This window comes from Lolium rigidum, chromosome 2 (assembly GCF_022539505.1).
Source record: "Lolium rigidum isolate FL_2022 chromosome 2, APGP_CSIRO_Lrig_0.1, whole genome shotgun sequence".
NCBI lineage: Eukaryota > Viridiplantae > Streptophyta > Magnoliopsida > Poales > Poaceae > Lolium > Lolium rigidum.
Window position 1 is genome coordinate 42,772,485 of NC_061509.1, and position 19,305 is coordinate 42,791,789.

Consider the following 19,305-nt stretch of genomic DNA (forward strand, 5'->3'; position numbering starts at 1 on the left):
AGCGTGTTGTTTAGGTAATATATTTAAGAAATATTTGATGAAAATATTTTTATAAATATTGATGAATGCACAAAAAAAAATCAGAAAATCAAAATTTAATTATACCGTTAAGAAACATGAAAATTCTAAGATAAGAAAATATGAGTATATATTTGCTTGCCAAATAATTGATGCCTTTGTGTTGATGAAAAAAGGAAAACTTAAATTATTTGGTATTAAAACAGATGGAGACACGAGAATAGACAACAAAAGAGCCTCATGTTAGGATGGATATGCAACTAAGAAGTAAACTCTAGTTAGTCGCTGTTATGTATATATTATTTTGTATTCTCCACGTTCCTCCGAAATCCGTCACTTTTTGGGGGCGCTAGAAAGTCCACCGCATTGTTGATCTACTTAATTCCAGTGTTCTCTTTTCTTTACCTAGTAATAAAGGAAATAAGGTTTCTGTCTAAGATTTCGTTCAACTTAAAATTACCCTCGGAGTACATGAAAAATTACCCACTGTTGTCATCCCTTAAGTTGCAGACGTACCGCTTCGTTTGGTACTTTTTTTCTGTTTGTCCGTCTGGAGAGGGCAGAGGGTTGCGGCTCGCTCTTTGATGGAGGTGATGGGAAAGCAGAATAAAACAAGATGGGGGAAAATCACTGCACAAAATGGTCCAGTGCACGACTCCCAACTCGCCAGAGAATGAGCGCTGCCTTCCGGCTTTCCCAGCGATCAGAGAGCTTTGAGCAGAAAGATGTCATGCGAGAGGCCGCTATGGAGCTGAAGTGATTGGCATCAAGATGGCCGGGGTGGCACCAAAGCCAGCGTGCAGAGGTACGCCGCGGCGAAGACCCACAGGAGAGGAGTAAATACTGCATCAACGCAACACAATTCAATTTCGGCTTATCCGCGCAATAATTAAAGTAGACCCTCCATGGAAATTTATTTTACTGACACATGACATGTAATCCACTCCTCTAAGGGTCCCCAAAGGGGTGCATTGTAGCGGCAGGTAGCTAAACTTTACTACACAAGATTTTTAGGAATTTGAAGTATAGGATTGTAAAATAAAACAAGAAACTAAACTTTGGTGCCACGTCTCGTGATAACCAATTTTCTATATTGGTCCTATCACTAGGGACTATAATCCATCGAGACAACATTATAGGACTAATCCAACGACGCAACGTTATCGGACTAGTAAACAGAACAATAGTCTACGATAATACTTTAATGGTGGGATACACTCTTAAAACCCATATCTAGGACACGTAGTGCACTATTGTGTCTGGAGGTCAACAACAGCAAACAAGTGACCATGCAACAATGACTTTCATCTGACATGAGTGAACCTTAAGAACAGCAGAACTTCTACCATATTCCTTAGGTGTAAAAATTATTTCATCTTTTATAGTAATTTGGTCGCCGTCTTCATATTCTGCTGTAATAGAAATCTTCAGTTGTCCATCAATTTCAACGCAAACAACATGGCGTGAAACATTGATCATACCATCAATATTTATCGGCAACTTGTCATCTTCAAGAGAGAGCAGTGTGACTTTCATGCCATCTAGACTAGTGGTACTTGCACTAAATATACCTCTACAACCATTTGGCCATGACCCATGAATAACTTGTATACCGATTGTAGCCTCCACAGATTTGGCAAGAAGGCCGTATCTCCACTCTAGTTTGGAAAGCTTGCTGGAAACAACACGGCAAATCACACGCGAATAATTTGTGTTGAATGTTCTGTACTTTGAAGCTAAAAAGCTTAAATCTTTATCATCAGATTCATTGCTGCCGCTCTTCACTTTCAACACAACCTCAAAGCGCACAGAATCAGATACTTGTGATAGCACAGCAGCACGAGTTGGACCCACTAGTTTTAAATATGGATCCTGCATGTAACAATTAATTTGAGTAAATATGATGCTAAAGGATGGATATATATATAATTTTTATTTACTAAGAAAAGTACTCTCTACGTCTAATGAAAATTGTCTTTGATTTGTCTAAATTTGAATGTATCTACATACATTTAAATTTAGCCAAATCTAAGATAACTTTCATGGGACGGGGGGAGCTAGTATGAAATATGGAAAAACCTATTTGTATTGATGGAAAAGGAAGTATGCGGCCATCTTCTAGCAAGTATGAGTAAATTGCAATCACGTGATTTAGAATTATGTAAGTACCATAATAAGCATAAGAATAAGACGTGACAAGGGGAGCTCTGAGCTCGCTAATAATTCAGATGAAATGTTGCTTCTGAAAGCATGTCCAAGCCTTTCTACGGAAGTACTCCCTCCGTTCCTTTTTAATTGACTCGGATTTAGTAGAAACTTGTACTAAATTCGAGTCAATTAAAAAAGAACGGAGGGAGTAATGTTTTCTTTACATTTCCAAGGAAACAATCTAAACTCCCAAAGATGAGGCAAACATTGAGGAGACCACAAAAAACTGTTAGAGAAAACACTGATATTTGAATGCAAGGAACATAGCACAAAATGTTGTGATCATGAGGGGTTTTTCTTTTGAGAATATCGTGATCACGAGGTGCATAACCCAAATTACGGTAGAAACAAATTAGTTAATCGGTTGATTTAAGGACATTTTTTTTGTCGAGGTGTGCACACATAGTCCAGCATAAGGACACGAATGCCCTTTTTTCAAGCAACATTCACTAGAGACAAGTGATACATTCTGTCAAAAATAGCCATCAGCAGTCAAATGATCATGCATACATACCTCACGTGTGATAGTCTGGCAATTATCCCTTGCGCGGGCATAGATAATATTTCGTCGACGGTCGAGGTGGTCTCTTATGGCGATCAAGCCATACACATCAAGCGGCCACCGCAACTCCTCTGCTATTGCGGCGACTTTGAAGGAAAATATCTGCAAAGTTCCCGTCAGCTCAACGTCCCAATTTTGCTTTGCTCGGTCGTCGTCCGTGAAACGCATGGCCGGTACATCCGCTGCATTATTGCATATACTCAGTATATCATTATACAACAATGTACGTATAAGCAATGTTTTCGCTGGCATAGGGCAGGCAGAAATCCAGTAAATTTTTATTGCATACAGATCGAGAGTTTGTGGCATCGAATTTCCAATCAAGGGGACGCGTATAGTACACTTACTGGTGTCCTCGTAGGTGCCGCGGCGGCCTTCGTATATGTACCTCCAGTTACTGCGATAACCACAAGGCTCCGACCAGTCCGCCGTGTCGCCGGATGGCTCCTCCGTCATCATCCTCCGGTACATCTCGCTCCGCTCGTTCTCCAGCTGCCGCCGGTACGTCGCTGCTTCGGGGTCCTTCGTCTTCGCCCACCTGTCCACCGCCACCCGCTCCTCCTCCAGCCGATCCATCCTGCGCGCCTTCTCCACCGCCGCTCTGAGCGCCTTCGGGTCTTGCGTCTCACCGATCCACCTCATCAGCCGACCCTTCCTAATTCCCTCCAATGTGAGCGCCGCCGCCATCTCCTTCCTCATAGCCTCCGCTACCTCCGCACATATCCTCGCTTCCTTGGCGTCCATGGGGATGGAGTATGTCCTCCTTATCGCCTGCAGTGCGTCCAGCCACCATGCCCAGGACTTGTACGACTCGCCATCGACCTCCATCGGTGAACCGTACGTCGCTAAGCTTGATCTCGCTTTCCCTTTTTTCCTTTTCTTAGGTCTTCCGTCGCAAGAGAAAATACGGTATAGTATCGGTGGTTTCCACTTTGGACTCTGCATATATTAGTAGCCAAAAAAAAGTCCTCTCTACGTACGTTGCATATATTTTGTAGTCCTTGTGAGGACTATACCATATATACAGTTATACACAAGCTTTTTCAAAGTAATAAAGCATCCTTTATCGAAAAAAAAAGTTATACACAGACGCGTACGTTTGCATATGTTTTGTTATTAGAGAGGAGACCGATCAGCCCTAACTGAAGCGCCCGTGGATCTCACCCGACCTCCCGCGATCGAGGAACCAGAGGCGGCCGGCGATATGGAGCCTTCGTCAATCTCAGATCTGGACTCGATAGCCTCGGATCAGAAGAAGATCTTCCTCGTTGCCAGCTCCTGGGTTCAAGAAGAAGAAGAAAACGAAGCAGAAGGAGGAGCAGCAGTAGAAGAAGAAACAGAAGGAGCAGACGCAGCAGGAGGACAAGAAACCGATGGAGCAGCAGCAGAAGGACAACAAGAAGAGGAGGAAGAAGAAGAAGATGCGGAACAGGAGGAAGGGGAGAAAGAGGAGGATAGTGACGACGATGAAGGGGAGGAGGACGAGGATGAAGAGGAAGAAGATCCACCGGTCTTCAAAGCCCGTGACCTGCAAATAATGAACATGAACGGCACCGTTGTGAGGGTGTTCAAAGGCATGGGCGGCAGCGGGATCGTCTGCACCAGCGTCGATGGCCTCATCTGCGTCACCGGCGGTTCCTCCGGTGGCGCCCACGTCCTCGACCCAACGACCGGTAAACTGCTCATGTTCTGCTCGAAAATAGAAGTGCGAGCACATGACAAGTATCCGTACATTGTCACGCCCTACTTTAGCACCTTCGGCTTCGGCCGCGCCACCGGCCCGTCTCGTGCTTACAAGGCGGTGCGCCTCAGCGACGCTGGCGCTTGCGAGGTGCTCACTCTAGGAGACGGGGCAAGGTGGAGGCCGACACATCCACCCCCACGCGCTGTCCCGAGTGACCGGGGCTCCCCCGTCTGTGTCAAAGGCTTCATGTACTTCTTGGTAGGAAAGGAGCTATCCCACGACTCATTACTCTGCTTCGACCTCGAGAGTGAGCAATGGGAGAAGCAACCGATTGAAGGCCCACGAAAGCTAGTCACTGACGAAGAGTGGAAGAAGACGTCCTTGGTGCGTGTGACTGAGCTCAACGGCGATCTTTGCATGATTCAGTCGTTGCTGCAGATGACTGTCAATCCACGCGCCACCATATGGCTTCTGATCAATCTCGGTTCGAGCACATGGATGAAGATGTACACAATCAAGATGGCTCCGTCAACATGTCTTTACACACCACTGATGTTAAGGGACGATGGAAAGCTACTGTTGCATTGCACTACTGGTTGCAATTATGATGACGTAGAATCACTAGTGCTGCAACTCTACGATCCCTCCACTGAGACATTCTCGGATGTCACCAAGATGCCTCAGAACTTCATCAAAAGAATCGGCATTTGCAGATGGAGCCTGAATGGTCATGTCTAAAGATCTAGTTTTCTCTTACCAAGACTTGCTACTTCTGGTTTTACTAGATTTTCTTGGCGATCTTAGTTACCTGAAATTGCATCATTATTTTTTTTGGAAGGTGTACACGTTGTATTCCATTATAGCTAGAGACATTCTGACTAATCGTCAGCTACTGCGTTCATTGCAAATTCTGGAAAATGGCTTTTTCAAGTTTAAGAACTACCATTCCCCATACATACTGCATGCGCAGCTAGAGCGTGGTCTGAATTGTTGGGCATAACAGTTAGTTTTCGCATCAGCGAATGCAACGTTCAGCTGATAAACAGCTTCACGGTTCACCAAATTGGGCAAACAAAAGGGCACTAGGAGCACTAGGAAGGATCAAAAAATCTCGGCATTGAATCCAGGAATTATCTTGATTGGTTCAAGCATCATCTTGATTGGTCCGTGCGTGACTGCGTGGGCATGATTCAGAACAAGAGCGTCTTTACGTAATCCTCAACGATAGGGCGCTTCTGCTCGTCGTCGTACCCAAACTGGGTCACCATCCTCGCGAAGTTCAGCGAGAACTGGTTCAAGATGGATGGGTAGGACCGCCTGGAGAAGCACTCTCTGTTGAGCTCCTCCCACTCTCTCTTGATTAGCCCAAGCATGTGCCCCTCCGCGTCGCCACTGGGGTTCTCTTTCAGGTACAAATTCTTGTACGATCCGTCCAGCCCTTCTTTCGATGCGTGCTGAACTCATAAAAGAAATATATGTCAGCCAAGTTATTATATGTTGAGTTGTGCTATATTTGCATGAAATTCCAGGTTCCCAAGCATGGCATATTTTGGGCTATCGAAAGAAGTTCGCAGTGTTCTGACCTTAGCGCTTCCCATGTCATCCCAAAGTCTCAAGATCTTTGACGGGCAGGACATGATCGGAGGTATGTGACCTGAATTGAGGTTTGCAGAACCTGCCGTTGATGGATCATGGCCTGCCATGAAAAAGAGATGCAAAAGTGCAAGTGGCGCTCCAGTAGTGATGACGCCATTCGATAGGTAGTCATCAAGGGAAGGAACCTGATTAGCAGATAACCATTTTGACTCGACCAGAAATGCATCGAAAAGTGTGGCCCACTGCAAAACAAAATATCAATTCACTATTGTCAGATGATTATTTTTTCATGAATAATTGTTGTTGCTGTTTTCTACATTTTCCGGTAAAATATATATTTATAGATGAAGTTAAATCTTTTCACATACGGAGTATTATGTATTACTAGGTCAATACCCGTTCGCTCCCACGGTCCGACAAATTTAGACCTAGATTCATTGCTCAAAACATCAATAATTTATGATATATGTATCACATTCAACTTGTGACTGGGTTGCGACAAATACCGCCTTGCATTTACTTTATCTCAGTGACTATCGTGTTTCGTGTTTGACCCTTTTGAAATTGTGTTCCTGTTGATACATTTACCATGCCATCACGTCCACTTGAATTTTTTAAAATAGAGGCAAAACATTTGCCTCGTCTATTAATTAAGAAGAGAGTGCTCAGTTTTTAGGAGAAAAAAAACCGGGCGAGAACCTACACAATGAGACCAAGTCCACACAAACAGCACACCCACGCATAGGTAAGCCTAACAAAGACCAAAGCAACAGGGCCACACCCCAACACAAGGGACCACAAGGCGACATAAATGAATTCCAAACACGACACTCGAACACCACGTCGACAAAGACACGCCATGCAATTTGGGGTACCCATCAATCAACTACGAATCCAGAGTAGGCAGCAGCAAAGGTGGCGAGGAAATCTTAAACCTCTCTAGCGACAATAGCTCGAGGCACAGTTGCCAATAGCCCTGATTTAGAAACCCTAAATTAATAGATTATGTTACAAAATGAAAATGAAAGTTTGTTTGGCTTTACCGGTTCGCACAAATATAAGTATCATCCATTGACGTAGGTCGAGAACGAGAGCTACATTTTTTTTTTAAATGGGGTGTCCCCAGCCTCTGATGATGGGATGATGCACACAGCCATTTCATTTATTTCAAAGTTCGAGATATTCAATTGTCCATGGAAAAAAAGTAATAGAGAGGTAGGCGTGAGTGGTCTATGGTCATAGCGAAATGCGTCTTCTAATCTCATTGAGTGGAGGCGTTTTCCTCCCTATGCGAGAGGATTTTTGAACTTCTAAGCTCGATTCCTCTCTTGTTCATACTCTCCTTTCGTGCTCCAAACTTCTGCCTCGTGTCCTCAGAGCAGAGAAGCACAACAGGAACATCACCCAGCTAGCAGCATCATACATGCATGCGCGTGGTAGCCTCACACGGCGATCGATTGGCATGCAGCAGCGGCATACATGGCGCGGCACGTCGTAGTCCTGCACAGCCTCTACCCTTCCATCCGAGATTCGTCTCTTCCATGGATGGGCATCTTCCATCTGGCAGAACAATGCTGCAGCGGCCGCACAAGATCAAAGAGACCGTCCGGACGTAGGGTGACGCTCTAGGATGGCCTATATATGGGTTTTGAAGTGGATCGGAGTCCAGACTCGAACCAGTACATCGGCCGACCTGACCTTGTCTGTTACGCAGACCGATCAGAACTACTACTTCTACCTGGATATGGGTCTTTTAATCCTTCGTTTTTTTTTCTTGCGGATCCATCGGGAGGAGACGCCCAAGGTTTTATGCCGATTTTTTTGCCGTGTGTGGGTCGCCTCTATAGCTGGGTTTTTCTTGACGTACCACGGTCACTTTGGAATTTAATAGTAAAGATATGCATATATAGATGGCTAGTCCTGCAAACCGCGATTGGTCATCAAGGCAAATCAATCAAGAAAACTAGAAGAGTAAAACATTCCAAGAGACATACCGCTTTCTTGAGTTGGTCCATAGGGTACAATCCATGTTCTCTTTCAACTAAATCTGCGATCTCATTTGTGATTGTGTAAAGTGCACTGTAGCATGATCTCATGTAGCTCGGCAGTGAATCAGCAGCTGCAAGATCCCACCTGTAAGAAATACATTGTGTCACATATGAAATTTCAGTTGCACCAATTTCTACTATATCAAGTGTATGTGGGCTCTATCAATTCTTCGCAATTACTATCATTGATCATAAATTGCATAATAAACTTAATAGTATGCAACAGAAAGATATTAAGCCTACATTTGTATTGCCTCGGTGAAGCGAGAGACTTCCTCTTGTGTTGCAACAACATCAAAGATGTCATCCACAATACTGATAAGCGAGATGATTTTTGTGGTCTCTATCCGGTATCTGGAGAAGGCCTGTCCGTCGACTACAGTCAGGGGAAACATGTACCATTTCAGAAGTTGGTCCCGGGTAGCAGGTATTTCCTGTGCCAATCCCAAGCCCATCCACCATCTGTCACGATGATTATTCAAAGATAACGAAGAAAAAATCTCATTAACCTCGTAAATAGGTATATAAATTAGAAAATATTATCAATTATCATATGCGGGGATTATATATGGATCTTCAGCCATACGCGAGACGTGATGGTGGTAGTGACCTTTGCAGTGGCACTAAGAACAAACACTCTAATCAAATTACTCTTTGGGGGGCTCTGATTGTTTTGAAAGTAAAATACTTATATATGTACCTCTTAATCTCTTGCATTTCCCTCTGATTCAACAACTTGTTAAGCTGGAACTCTGCAACTGCCAGCTCCTGCATTCCAGTGTTCGTACTGGACAAGCTCTGCATGTAGCTCAGGTGATGCCTGGCTTTGTACTGCATCAGGCTGACATGGTAGGGATGGTCCAGCGACTGCTGCACATATCTTCCAAGGTTTGGTTCCAAGTGTTCTATTGCGGATGTGAGATGCTTTCTTGAGAACTCCTTTGCCTTGTAGAGTGATTCTTCTCCCATGTTCAGGTTTGATATATCCTGCAAGCTGAGCAACCCTTTGGTATCTTTGCTATGATCAAGGCTGTAGTCACCGTTGATGTCAGCGAACTTTCGAAGAACCTCATCTAACACATCAAGCAAAACAACTTTTAGGAAGGTCATAGGTGACTATAACTCATGATGTAAAGGTAAGAAAAACGTGATTGCACATGTGGATTACTACTGACGACTAGCTAGAACAGCTTCTGAACTCTACTAAAAGCCCCACACCTAGAAAAAGAAAATCATGTTGGAAGAGTGTGATCTTTGGACATCAAACCTGAATCAACTGATATGTCAGCGAGTATTTTAGGCATCTTAACTGATATTTGGACTAAGGAAGAGGTTAAATCATGAAAAAGGTATGAAAACACAATGATACATGCGCTAGATGTCCCTCAAGCTTACTACACGATTCAATACACTTTCTAGGCCGGAGTTAAACCCTTTGTTGACATGAGCTGCTCCTGCTAGCAAAATCCCGATATCGGTGCTCATGCCTCACCAATCTAGGATGAGGAGATTCTTGAAATGGCATACTCTTTGCTAGCTTAGAGGTTGCTACAGTAGCTTGAAATATTTTGATAATTTTATGTTTTGCCTGACATTGCTCGTACCAGGATATGTACTGAACCTGACGCGACACAATTTCATGAAATGGAGCCAATGATGTTGTCTTTTTAGAAAGTGACCCTTAGGTCTGCTTGACAAAGTACAGAAAAAAAAAGCCCTTTAGAAGGCAGCAAATCCGCTCCCTACCCCTATCTTTCAGGACAAGAGGTCGGCAACCACCATAGCAGAAGAACCTACATCCCAAGATTTGTGGGCGTGACAACAAAGACCACGACAAGGGTACATGACTCACATGGTGCATGTTTTATTATTTATATATATGGTATATTATAAAAATATATAGTTATATTTATTTTTAACCAGGAAAAGTACAACATTGCACCTTAACTGAATTGAATGTATGATATGTGTACCAACCTGCGGAAACATCATATCCAGCTTCTCGCAACAGCCTGAAGGAAAGGGTCGCATCTAATAGATCATCACTTTGGACAAGATCCAAGCATGTGTCCATGGCCTCGTCGATCTCATCTTGGAAATAGTGGTCGATGCATAGGCGCTTGAGGTGATCAATGTTGGCCACCACCTCTCGCTTGTCCTTCTGGTTTTGATGCAGCATTGCCTTAACACTCTTGACGCCCTCCTGGTGTTCCATGGAGATAAAAGTTCTAATTCAAAATGTGAAAATGAAGATAAGAGAATGAGATGTATATAAGGCCCCATGTCCCGAGAGTCTATTTTTGTGTTAATCAAAGATCAAAAAGGAACAACCCTACCTATTTTCCGTCCCATGTATATAGGAATGTGGTTCATAGTAAAAAAAAATGGAGATCGGAGAAGAGATTTCTTTGGCAGCAAGATGAGATAGAGTTGTCAATACATTAGTACAGGCAATTAGGCATTCGCAAAAAAGAACATTAGTGTAGGAAATACCGAACATCTGGCTAAAGTTGCATATAACATGTATCAGTTATCTTTTTGAAAAGAAAAAACATGTATCAGTTATAACCGATTTGACTTATGCTCTTCCATGCTCCGGCCCTGACTGGTGGGGCTATGTGCGTTGTGCTCCTTATATTTTAGCCAAACTGGAATTTTCTTTTACTGAAGGTGCAAAATTTCTTTCTGGACGAGATGTCAAATTTTCGTTAATTTTTTTAATAGATCTTTTGGGTTGAGGATCACTCGAGATATTTTGGGATGACAGAATGTTGCGCAAGTTAAGTTGGGGGTCTACTAGGGGCAAAGTTGTGCTAGGCTGGGAGCCAGCTCGTGGTACCCAAGGTCCAAATTTAGAGGCCAAGATGCATCCAAATATGTCCATGTCTTGAAGGACCGTTGCCACTTGCTAGTTGCCACACGGACACTAGTGAGTAGAAGTTGACAACTGGCTGGATTTTCATGTCGGCCATAACTAATCCAGGTAAACACATACTACAGGTTTAGTGACGATGACTTAGCTGAAAGCTCTACTAGTTACAGAGTTACAGCTATTCAAAATTACATCTACTCATGTTTGTACACCGGAAAATACTTATGGGATACCAGCATATATAATATACCGTGTCAATCCAAATAGGAAGGCAATCAATCTTTCCTTTTGGTTAGAAATATATATCACTGGACAAAATATGTTTTCCTACAATGTATGTCTAGATACTAGGAAGTTGCGAGTTACCTGGAAGTCAAAATCATCGGAGAGAGCTTGGGACTCCCGTCCAGGGCTTGTCACCAGGCAAGGGCGGAAGGTCCGACGGTGGCGGCCGCCGGCATCTCCGGCTAGCCTCAGGAGCAGTGGCTCAACGGTCGAGGAGAAGACATGCGGCGCCATCAGTTGCTAGCTCCTCTCTAATCACGCTACAGTTGGCTAAATGGTTGCTACTATTGGCAAGTCTCCACTCTCGAGGTTTTCCTGCATTTATACTATGCTGAGATACACAGGATGTTAGCGTTCAAACCGATTTTGTCTTCCACGAAAAAAGGAAAGAAAGACAGCAAGCGACAGGGACAGCAGCTTCGTGAAAATCCTGTGCGCCTCACACTGACTTTGGGATGATTACTTGCATTCATTTCCATACGTACACATTTCGCCTATAGGTGGTAACTCGACAGCCACATACACGACAGCCTTAGTGAGAGATGCTTCCTTCACCAAAGGTCGCAATACAAGAGAGCTAGGATATTTTTGTCAGCACAAAAGAATTGTATGCAGGTCTCCACGTACGTATGGTTTATCTATGGTCATACATGATCCTTGAGTATCAATGTACCAGAATTACCTCTTAAGCCAGCAGAACATAAGTACTTCGTAACTGATTTCGTCGAGCCTTTTTAACCATCTTCTGCTAGCACCTAAGCTAGTGATCTAATTGACATGACAGCGTTTTACCCCTGGCGGCGGATGGATATATACACAATCTGGGCCGTGAAACGGCAGGAACCAGGAGCCCGTTTTTTACACTAGGAACACGCGCGTGCATGCAGCGGCGAAACGGAATTCAGTCATGTCTGATGGACCAACCCGGCGTTTTTAACCTGTCAGCATCGTCATCAGTGGAGCTTCGAAAAGCCCATTTGGAATCATCCAGCCATAGAGCAGAATTACGAGAAACGATCCTTCTCGGGTGCTAGTTCGATGGAGGTCCACCAGATCCAGCCATGCGCCTCCTGAGCCGACCTCGAGTCAGCCGGATCGCCTCCTGGATGAGCGTCTCCTCGTCTTCAGGCATTGTAGGGCGGGGTGGCATGTTGCTCATCGATGGCCCAGATTGATCGACCAGAATTTCTTCAGTGTTCAGAGAACCATTGCTGGCGACAGCACCAGGACCAGAAGCTGGCTGTGGCTGCACAGGAGGCAGCACTGCACCAGGAGGGACAACTGGAACTGGGCCCTTGTCTTGCGCTTGCATCCTTGGTGGAGTAGGAGGAACTTGGGCAGGCTGCGGTGGCATAGGTGGTGCCGAAGGTGTAGGAACAGGGGGTGGTGCAGGATTCGCCATCCGAGTCCGTGGAGGTGGTGGGCGCTGCTGCTGTTGCTGTGCCTGCAGAGACAGAAAGAGACGGTAAAATATCCAAATTAATGAATTCAACAGAACCATCTGACTCCTGCAAATCGTAATAGAAAGTGAATACTGCACTCATGACAAATGGAAATAGAACATCTTCTGTACATGAAAAATTTCCCCTCTGTCAATATAATGAAACAACAAATGGAATGATGGGATAGCTCAGCAGTTTGTCACATTCCGATATGGAGATTATTTGCGGTTCTCAGGTCATTAACTCTAGCAAAAGATATAACAAGAATGTAATTGCTATTCATTCAAGATGATACAAATTGCATATGGAACTATGGATCAAACTCAAAGTAAGATAAAGCATGGAGCAAAACTACATTGGAGTCTGTCCAATGACTACTTGATCACTGTCAGTAAATGACCAAATATCTATATTGTCCTCAACAAGCGCTATAAAGCATGAGAAGGTAGTTCTAGACAAGTTTGCTTCTGTATATGTGCCTACGTGAATAAGAGCTAAGCCACCTAGAGGAAGCAATGAATAATCCTTTTTTCTAAAATTCTGTCATTGTGAGATAATCGGTGCAGAGAATAACAACTGAATGAACTTGATGCTACAACATCATTGCTAGCCAACTTCCTCCAGGCAAATGCTAACCGTAAGCTAGTTTAATTTGGCGGAACAATTGGTTTTGACTAATCTGCATCCTATATTGTGAGAAGAAGGGCATATATAGTATTATGACGCAACTAGATGATGGTGAGAGAGCAGAATTTTTTTTTTGAAATTGGGGATGCTGACAGAGCAGAACTTGTGTGTCACACAATTCTTTCAAAGGGTGCAACCCAGAGAAAATATTCAACTGAAGACTAGGTTAAGATATTTCTAGAATCTTGCAACATGGTGTGAACTTAATCTTCACTGGTAGTGTTCCCAGAAGACCAGAGCAAATTTCCCAACATATCAATTATTCACAGAAATTCATAAAGAACTAGGAAAATATTATAAGCATATCCACTCTAAATTTTGGAGCACTAAATGATCTCTGAGCTTCATACTAAAATTTCTTTACCCTAATTAAATTTTACTGTTCTAAAATAACCATTGTTCAGTTAGCAATAAAAGCACCAACAGTAGGCATGAGATGTGAAATACTATAAAAGAAATACTGGGAAAGGGAGCATAGAACTGGGAACTATTCATGCTTTTCTAACTTCCACCATAAATGAGAGCACAAATGTGAACTAAAGCACATTGTAAAAAGTTGTGGAGGTAGGATGCAATACATGTGTCTTTATCAACTCATCATGTGAAGGAGTTCATGGCCTAGTATTTAAAATTCAATGTTAATGCAGGATATCCAGCCCACAAAACTGGGCTCAACCCACAGAAGATACCCTACCATTATGAAGCAAATCACAAGATTATATCATACACAAACTCTAGAAGTTCAGCGCACTATGTAGTGGGAACTGGGAAGGAAAAATAAGTACAGTAGCTAGCAAGCAAACTTTAATGTTCTTAATGTACCTGAGAACGAGATCTTTGACTCTGTGACTGCGAAGCAATATATTGCAGGATTTCATGGAACCTTGTCTGGCTGTAGTCTGCAACCTTATGGAAGTAAATAACTGCCAAGTCACTAGCTCTAGTCCTCAACTCAAGAAGATTGCGATCAATCTCTGATTCATGTTTTGCAATATACGGCTTGAAGAATGACTCATAGACATAAGAAGTCCCCTGGAATAGCCCTTTGTTACAGACAAGCCATAAGAAATAAACAAGTAATGGAAACACAAATAGTAGGAAACCAACCTGTGTCTTGGGATACCACAAATACACGATAAAGGCCAGCTTTGCTTCACTATACATTGGTAACCTGTAGGAAAACGAAATTATCAACCATCAAGCAGCTAAATCCCCCCAACTGTAACCGCCTAAAACCTAAATCCAAAAATTCAAATTACCATGATATGAAATTATCGCCAATTCTCTCGAAAACAGTAAGCATTGCAAGTAAAATCCTGCAAAACCATGTTCATGCATCTGAGACAAAGCACAAATAAATCAAGAATGATAGTCCAAACCAAATGAAAGGGCATCCAAGACATACCAGTACTGACACCAGAACCGCAACTGCTCAATCTCAGGCCTATTCAGCTCAACTGTCTTGTAACAATCATAGGCCGGATATGCATATCCAAGAACAAGTCTGCAAAACAGATAAATAGCAGACAGATTGTGGATGTAAACAAGAGAAACACAACATTGCTGTGATGAAATAATTATTGTATTGCTGCTTACATTAAAGCTCTGGTAATGAATGAGCCAACCATCTTGATCCCTACACCACACGAAAATCCATTACAAATGTTGATCATTTTCCAAAAAACATCGATAGATGTCCTATGAAAGTCAAATCTACTGCAGGCTAGCAGCAATTAAACCACAATCATCCATCGCGTCAGCAAAGCAAAACATAAATAGATGGAAATAACCATTGCATCCCAGGTTAAGCATCCATCTTGCTAACCACTGCAGTCGTCACGCATTTAGAAGCAGTATCCAATCGTGCTAGCATCACAAGTCATAGATGATAGCAAACTATTTGGCTAGAGTTTCTGTGTTATAACAGAGGATACACAGAAGAGGGAAAACTAACTGACTACTTGTTCTGGCCAGAGAAACCCAAATTTTCTGGCCAGAGAAAGCAGGGGGTACATAATATAATTTCATAATAGCCCCTGGATGCGAGATTAAGCGTTTATATTGCTCACTACTGCAGCCATTGCACATCTAGAAAGCATTATCCAAACATGCTAGCATCATAAGTGCATAGTTTATACAAAACTATTTGGCTAGAGTTTGACTTAGTATAACAGCGGCTACAAATAATAGCGGAAATCTAACCGATTACCTGTTCCTGCCAGACCTAACAAAAATTCTACTACATTTAGGTTTCAATGCATGAAACCAGAGGGTGCATCATAAGTTCATCAGAGCACATTTTGCGAGAGTCCGATTGTATTATCACAGAGACCATACAGAATGGAGGAAAACTAATCGATTACTTGTTCACAGACACAGACAGAACAAGCAATTCTCTGTTACACATGGGCTTCAATTATATGACCACACAAATTAATCTAAACATGAACTGAAAATGATCTAAATAATTAAACAGAAGCATCCAGTAGAAATCATTTCAAACCAGCAGCCAAAAAACTGCTTCGGCAAACCCAACTTAATCAAACTCAGCCAACCTCCACACTAAAATCAAGACAGTAAAGAGCAACCGCAACATCCAGGTCACCAATCCCTCTAACCCTCACCGCCTTACGCGTGATTGCGGCTGCCAGGATAACACCAGAACAGCACCCCAGCGCAGAGCATCAAATGGGATCTAGAAAGCATTATCCAACCATGCTAGCATCATAAGTTCACGGCTGATGCTGAACCATTTGGCTAGAGTTCGAATTTGTTATAATAGAGGGTACACATAACAGGAGGAACCTAATCCAAAACTCGTTCCTGCCATACCTAACAAACATTCTGCTACATTTAGGCCACGGTGTATGAAACCAGAGGGTGCATCGTAGGTTGAGATGGGTCCGCTTTGCTAGAGCTCGACCCTGTTATAACAATGGCTACACGCACAGAACAGGGGGAAACCAATCGGCATTACTTCTTCCCAGAGTGACCAAGCAATTCTCTGTTACACGTGAGCTTCAATTTATGACCACGCAAATCAATCCAAACATGAACCGAAAAGGATATAACTAACTAAACGGAAGCAGCCGGCAGAAATCAATGCAAACGGCAGCTATAACTGCTTCTCGCAACCCCAAAATAGATCAGACCCTCAGACTACTACCTCGACGCCAAAATCAGCACGGCAGAGGACCCGCAACATACACACCCTAATCCATGTGTCAAACAACCTAATCCATGTGTCAAACAACCTACCATATTCATAGCCTAATCCATGTGTCATACATTAAGCGTTTATCTCGCTCAGTAATGCAGCCGGTGAGCATCTAGTCAGCAATAGCATTATCCAACCATGCTAGCATCATATGTTCACGGCTGACACAACAACCATTTGGCTAGAGTTCGATTTTGTCATAACAGAGGCTACACAGGATGGGAGAAATCTAATCCAGAACTTGTTCCTGCCATACCTAACAAACATCCTGCTACATTTAGGTCCCGGTGTATGAAACCAGAGGGTGCATCGTAAGTTGAGTTGAGTCCACTTTGCTAGAGCTCGACTCTGTTGTAACAATGGCTACACCGAAGAGGGTGACAACCAATCGCCCAGAGAGACCAAGCAGTTCTCTGCCACACTTGAGCATCAATTTATGACCACGCAAATGAATTTAAACACGAACAGAAAAGGGTCTAAATAAGGCAGAAGCAACCGGTAGAAATCAATGCAAACGGCAGCCATAACTGCTTCTCGCAACCCCAAAATAGATCAGACCCTCGGACTACTACCTCAACCCCAAAATCAGCACGGCAGAGGACCCGCAACATACAGCTCACCACCAACCCGTCTAAGCCCGAACAGCTCGCAACCCCTCGCGCCGCGCGATTCCGGCCGCGGATGGAACACCACCGGAGCAGCAGCACACGCAGCGGGAAGCGTCGAACGGCACGCAACAGCGGCCGCAGCCAAATCCGTGCCCCAAACAACCTACCGGCATATTCGTGGCGTGCACAGGGGACGAGCGGCGCTGCCGCGGCTGGCAGAGGATAAGGCAACCAAATCGGGGCGAAGGGGGGTGGGGTGGGGGAACGGATACCTTGCCTCCCGCGGCAAGCAACGACGCGAGGCACCACCAGCGGCGGCGGCGGCGGAGGAGACGGCGGAGCGGGGGAGGGAGGTCCGGGAAGCTTCTGGAAGGGAGGGCGGCGCCGTCCCGAACGCCGGCCGGGCGGGCGGGTCGGCGGCGAGGCCGAGGGGGCGGAGGGAATTCAAAAGAGGGCTTTGCCTTTGGGTTTGGGGATAGAAGGGCGCAGCGACGAATTCGTCGCCGCGGCTGGTTAAGCACGCCACGCCGACACGTGTGTCTCGCTGACTGGTGGACCCGGCACGTGCCCTGATTGCGGCGGTGGGGCGTGGTGTCAGTGGGTGATTTTGGAGTGGATAAGAGCGCGACGAGGTGAAGTAAGGAATTGTGCTGGGTTTGGATGGATGGGAGGAGGGGCAAGGAATATGTGTAGGCGGCGTGGAGGGGATGGGATCCCGGCCGTCCGGCCGCTTGACTCTACTCCGGCGGCTCTCCTTGGCACGCCTTTGAGTATTCCGATGCTATGGTAGTTTGAAAAATCCAATCCGATTCTTGTGAATCTATTATTTGAAGAGATATTTCAAAAAATTAGAAATATATTTCTTGATTGGTTGCAGACATGAGTGTGATGTGATACCCCTTCCAATTGACTGGTGAGGTTACCCAGTAGTGCGTTTAGCAACATTTAGTTCATCAAAAGGTGCTGGTACAAGTAATTACCCTACCGGGCGATGCATCACGAGTAAACCAACTATACTTCGTGATGCATCAAAGGTTCATCACACGAGGGATTATTATATACCACCTCGAACAAGTTTATCATTACAGACCGAGGATCAGGTTGAAGCAAGTTCCAGCTAATGGAGGGATACGAGACTCATCTCCCAAAATCAGCAGATCGTGATCATCATCAAGAGGATGATGAAAAAAGAAGCAGAAGCACTAAGCAGGAAACTGCTCGCGTAGCCATGTCCTCCTCTTCGATGCCTGCAACTGACGGTGCTTGACATACTCTTGTGTGTTGTCTGCAATAAAGCTGAGTGCCTTAACCAGCAAGTGAGGTTGGTGCAACTGGTCCTTGCAGAAAAATCGGGGCGTGAAGATTGTCTTCATCTAAGCATAGTTTGTGATCAGGTTGTTGACGTACTCACCATGCCTCGGGTAGCGCTGCAATTCAAAAGGATCAAGTGTAAGGGCGGATGACAATGACCTACTGTAAGATTAAGAAAGGAACTCCATGAAGCTTATTATCTTCAGGTACTCTTGCAGCCTCTCTTCATCACCAAGATAGAAGCAGCTACCATGTTCGCTCCACTGGAGAGTGTGATCGGATTTGATCTTGCTTATGACGCTTCACTTGGTTCTCCACTTTCTGATGCGGTTGTAGACCTCAAGAGTGCTCACATGTGCATCACTGAATGCAAGACCATCATCAGTTACCTTCTTCATATGTACCTCTTTGAATTCTAGGTTAAATCGGACGTTTGTATTGTCGAACTCAACCAAGCGGTTCAGCACAAACTCGGACATCTTTGGTTGCCAAACAATGGCGCGTCTGTGTGCAAACACGGAATCATGAGCATTGACAGGTGGAGTAGAAAGATCAGGGGAGCCTAGTGGTATGATCGCCTACATGACAAGTACCACACGAACATAGGGCTAAGCATTAGAACATCAATGAATTGCCACATTCACATCCATAAGCATTAGCACATCAATCAACTACCACATTCACATCCGTAAGCATTAGCACATCAATCAACTACCACATTTACCTTCGTAAGCATTTGCACACATCAATGAATTACCACATTCACA

General features: G+C 44.2%; 3 protein-coding genes across 3 annotated transcripts; all 3 read right to left on the bottom strand.

Annotated features, from left to right (window-relative positions):
* Positions 1-1,231: 1,231 nt before the first annotated feature.
* On the bottom strand, positions 1,232-3,623 carry LOC124686323. Its single transcript, XM_047220289.1, has 3 exons — positions 3,136-3,623; positions 2,741-2,970; positions 1,232-1,890 (listed from the first exon to the last, which is right to left on the bottom strand). Exons 1-3 carry the CDS (start codon positions 3,614-3,616, stop codon positions 1,285-1,287), a joined length of 1,317 nt encoding a protein of 438 aa, XP_047076245.1. The 5' UTR covers positions 3,617-3,623; the 3' UTR covers positions 1,232-1,284.
* A 1,750-nt stretch (positions 3,624-5,373) lies between these two features.
* Positions 5,374-11,583, bottom strand: LOC124691667 (S-(+)-linalool synthase, chloroplastic-like). Its single transcript, XM_047224943.1, has 7 exons — positions 11,355-11,583; positions 10,094-10,319; positions 8,817-9,189; positions 8,360-8,578; positions 8,063-8,201; positions 6,056-6,310; positions 5,374-5,926 (listed from the first exon to the last, which is right to left on the bottom strand). The coding sequence occupies exons 1-7, from the start codon at positions 11,505-11,507 to the stop codon at positions 5,663-5,665; spliced, it is 1,629 nt and encodes a 542-aa protein (XP_047080899.1). The 5' UTR covers positions 11,508-11,583; the 3' UTR covers positions 5,374-5,662.
* A 347-nt stretch (positions 11,584-11,930) lies between these two features.
* LOC124691668 (putative HVA22-like protein g) lies at positions 11,931-15,038 on the bottom strand. The gene is made up of 6 exons (XM_047224945.1): positions 14,999-15,038; positions 14,808-14,906; positions 14,662-14,718; positions 14,510-14,573; positions 14,225-14,434; positions 11,931-12,717 (listed from the first exon to the last, which is right to left on the bottom strand). Exons 1-6 carry the CDS (start codon positions 15,028-15,030, stop codon positions 12,304-12,306), a joined length of 876 nt encoding a protein of 291 aa, XP_047080901.1. The 5' UTR covers positions 15,031-15,038; the 3' UTR covers positions 11,931-12,303.
* Between the last annotated feature and the right edge of the window lie 4,267 nt (positions 15,039-19,305).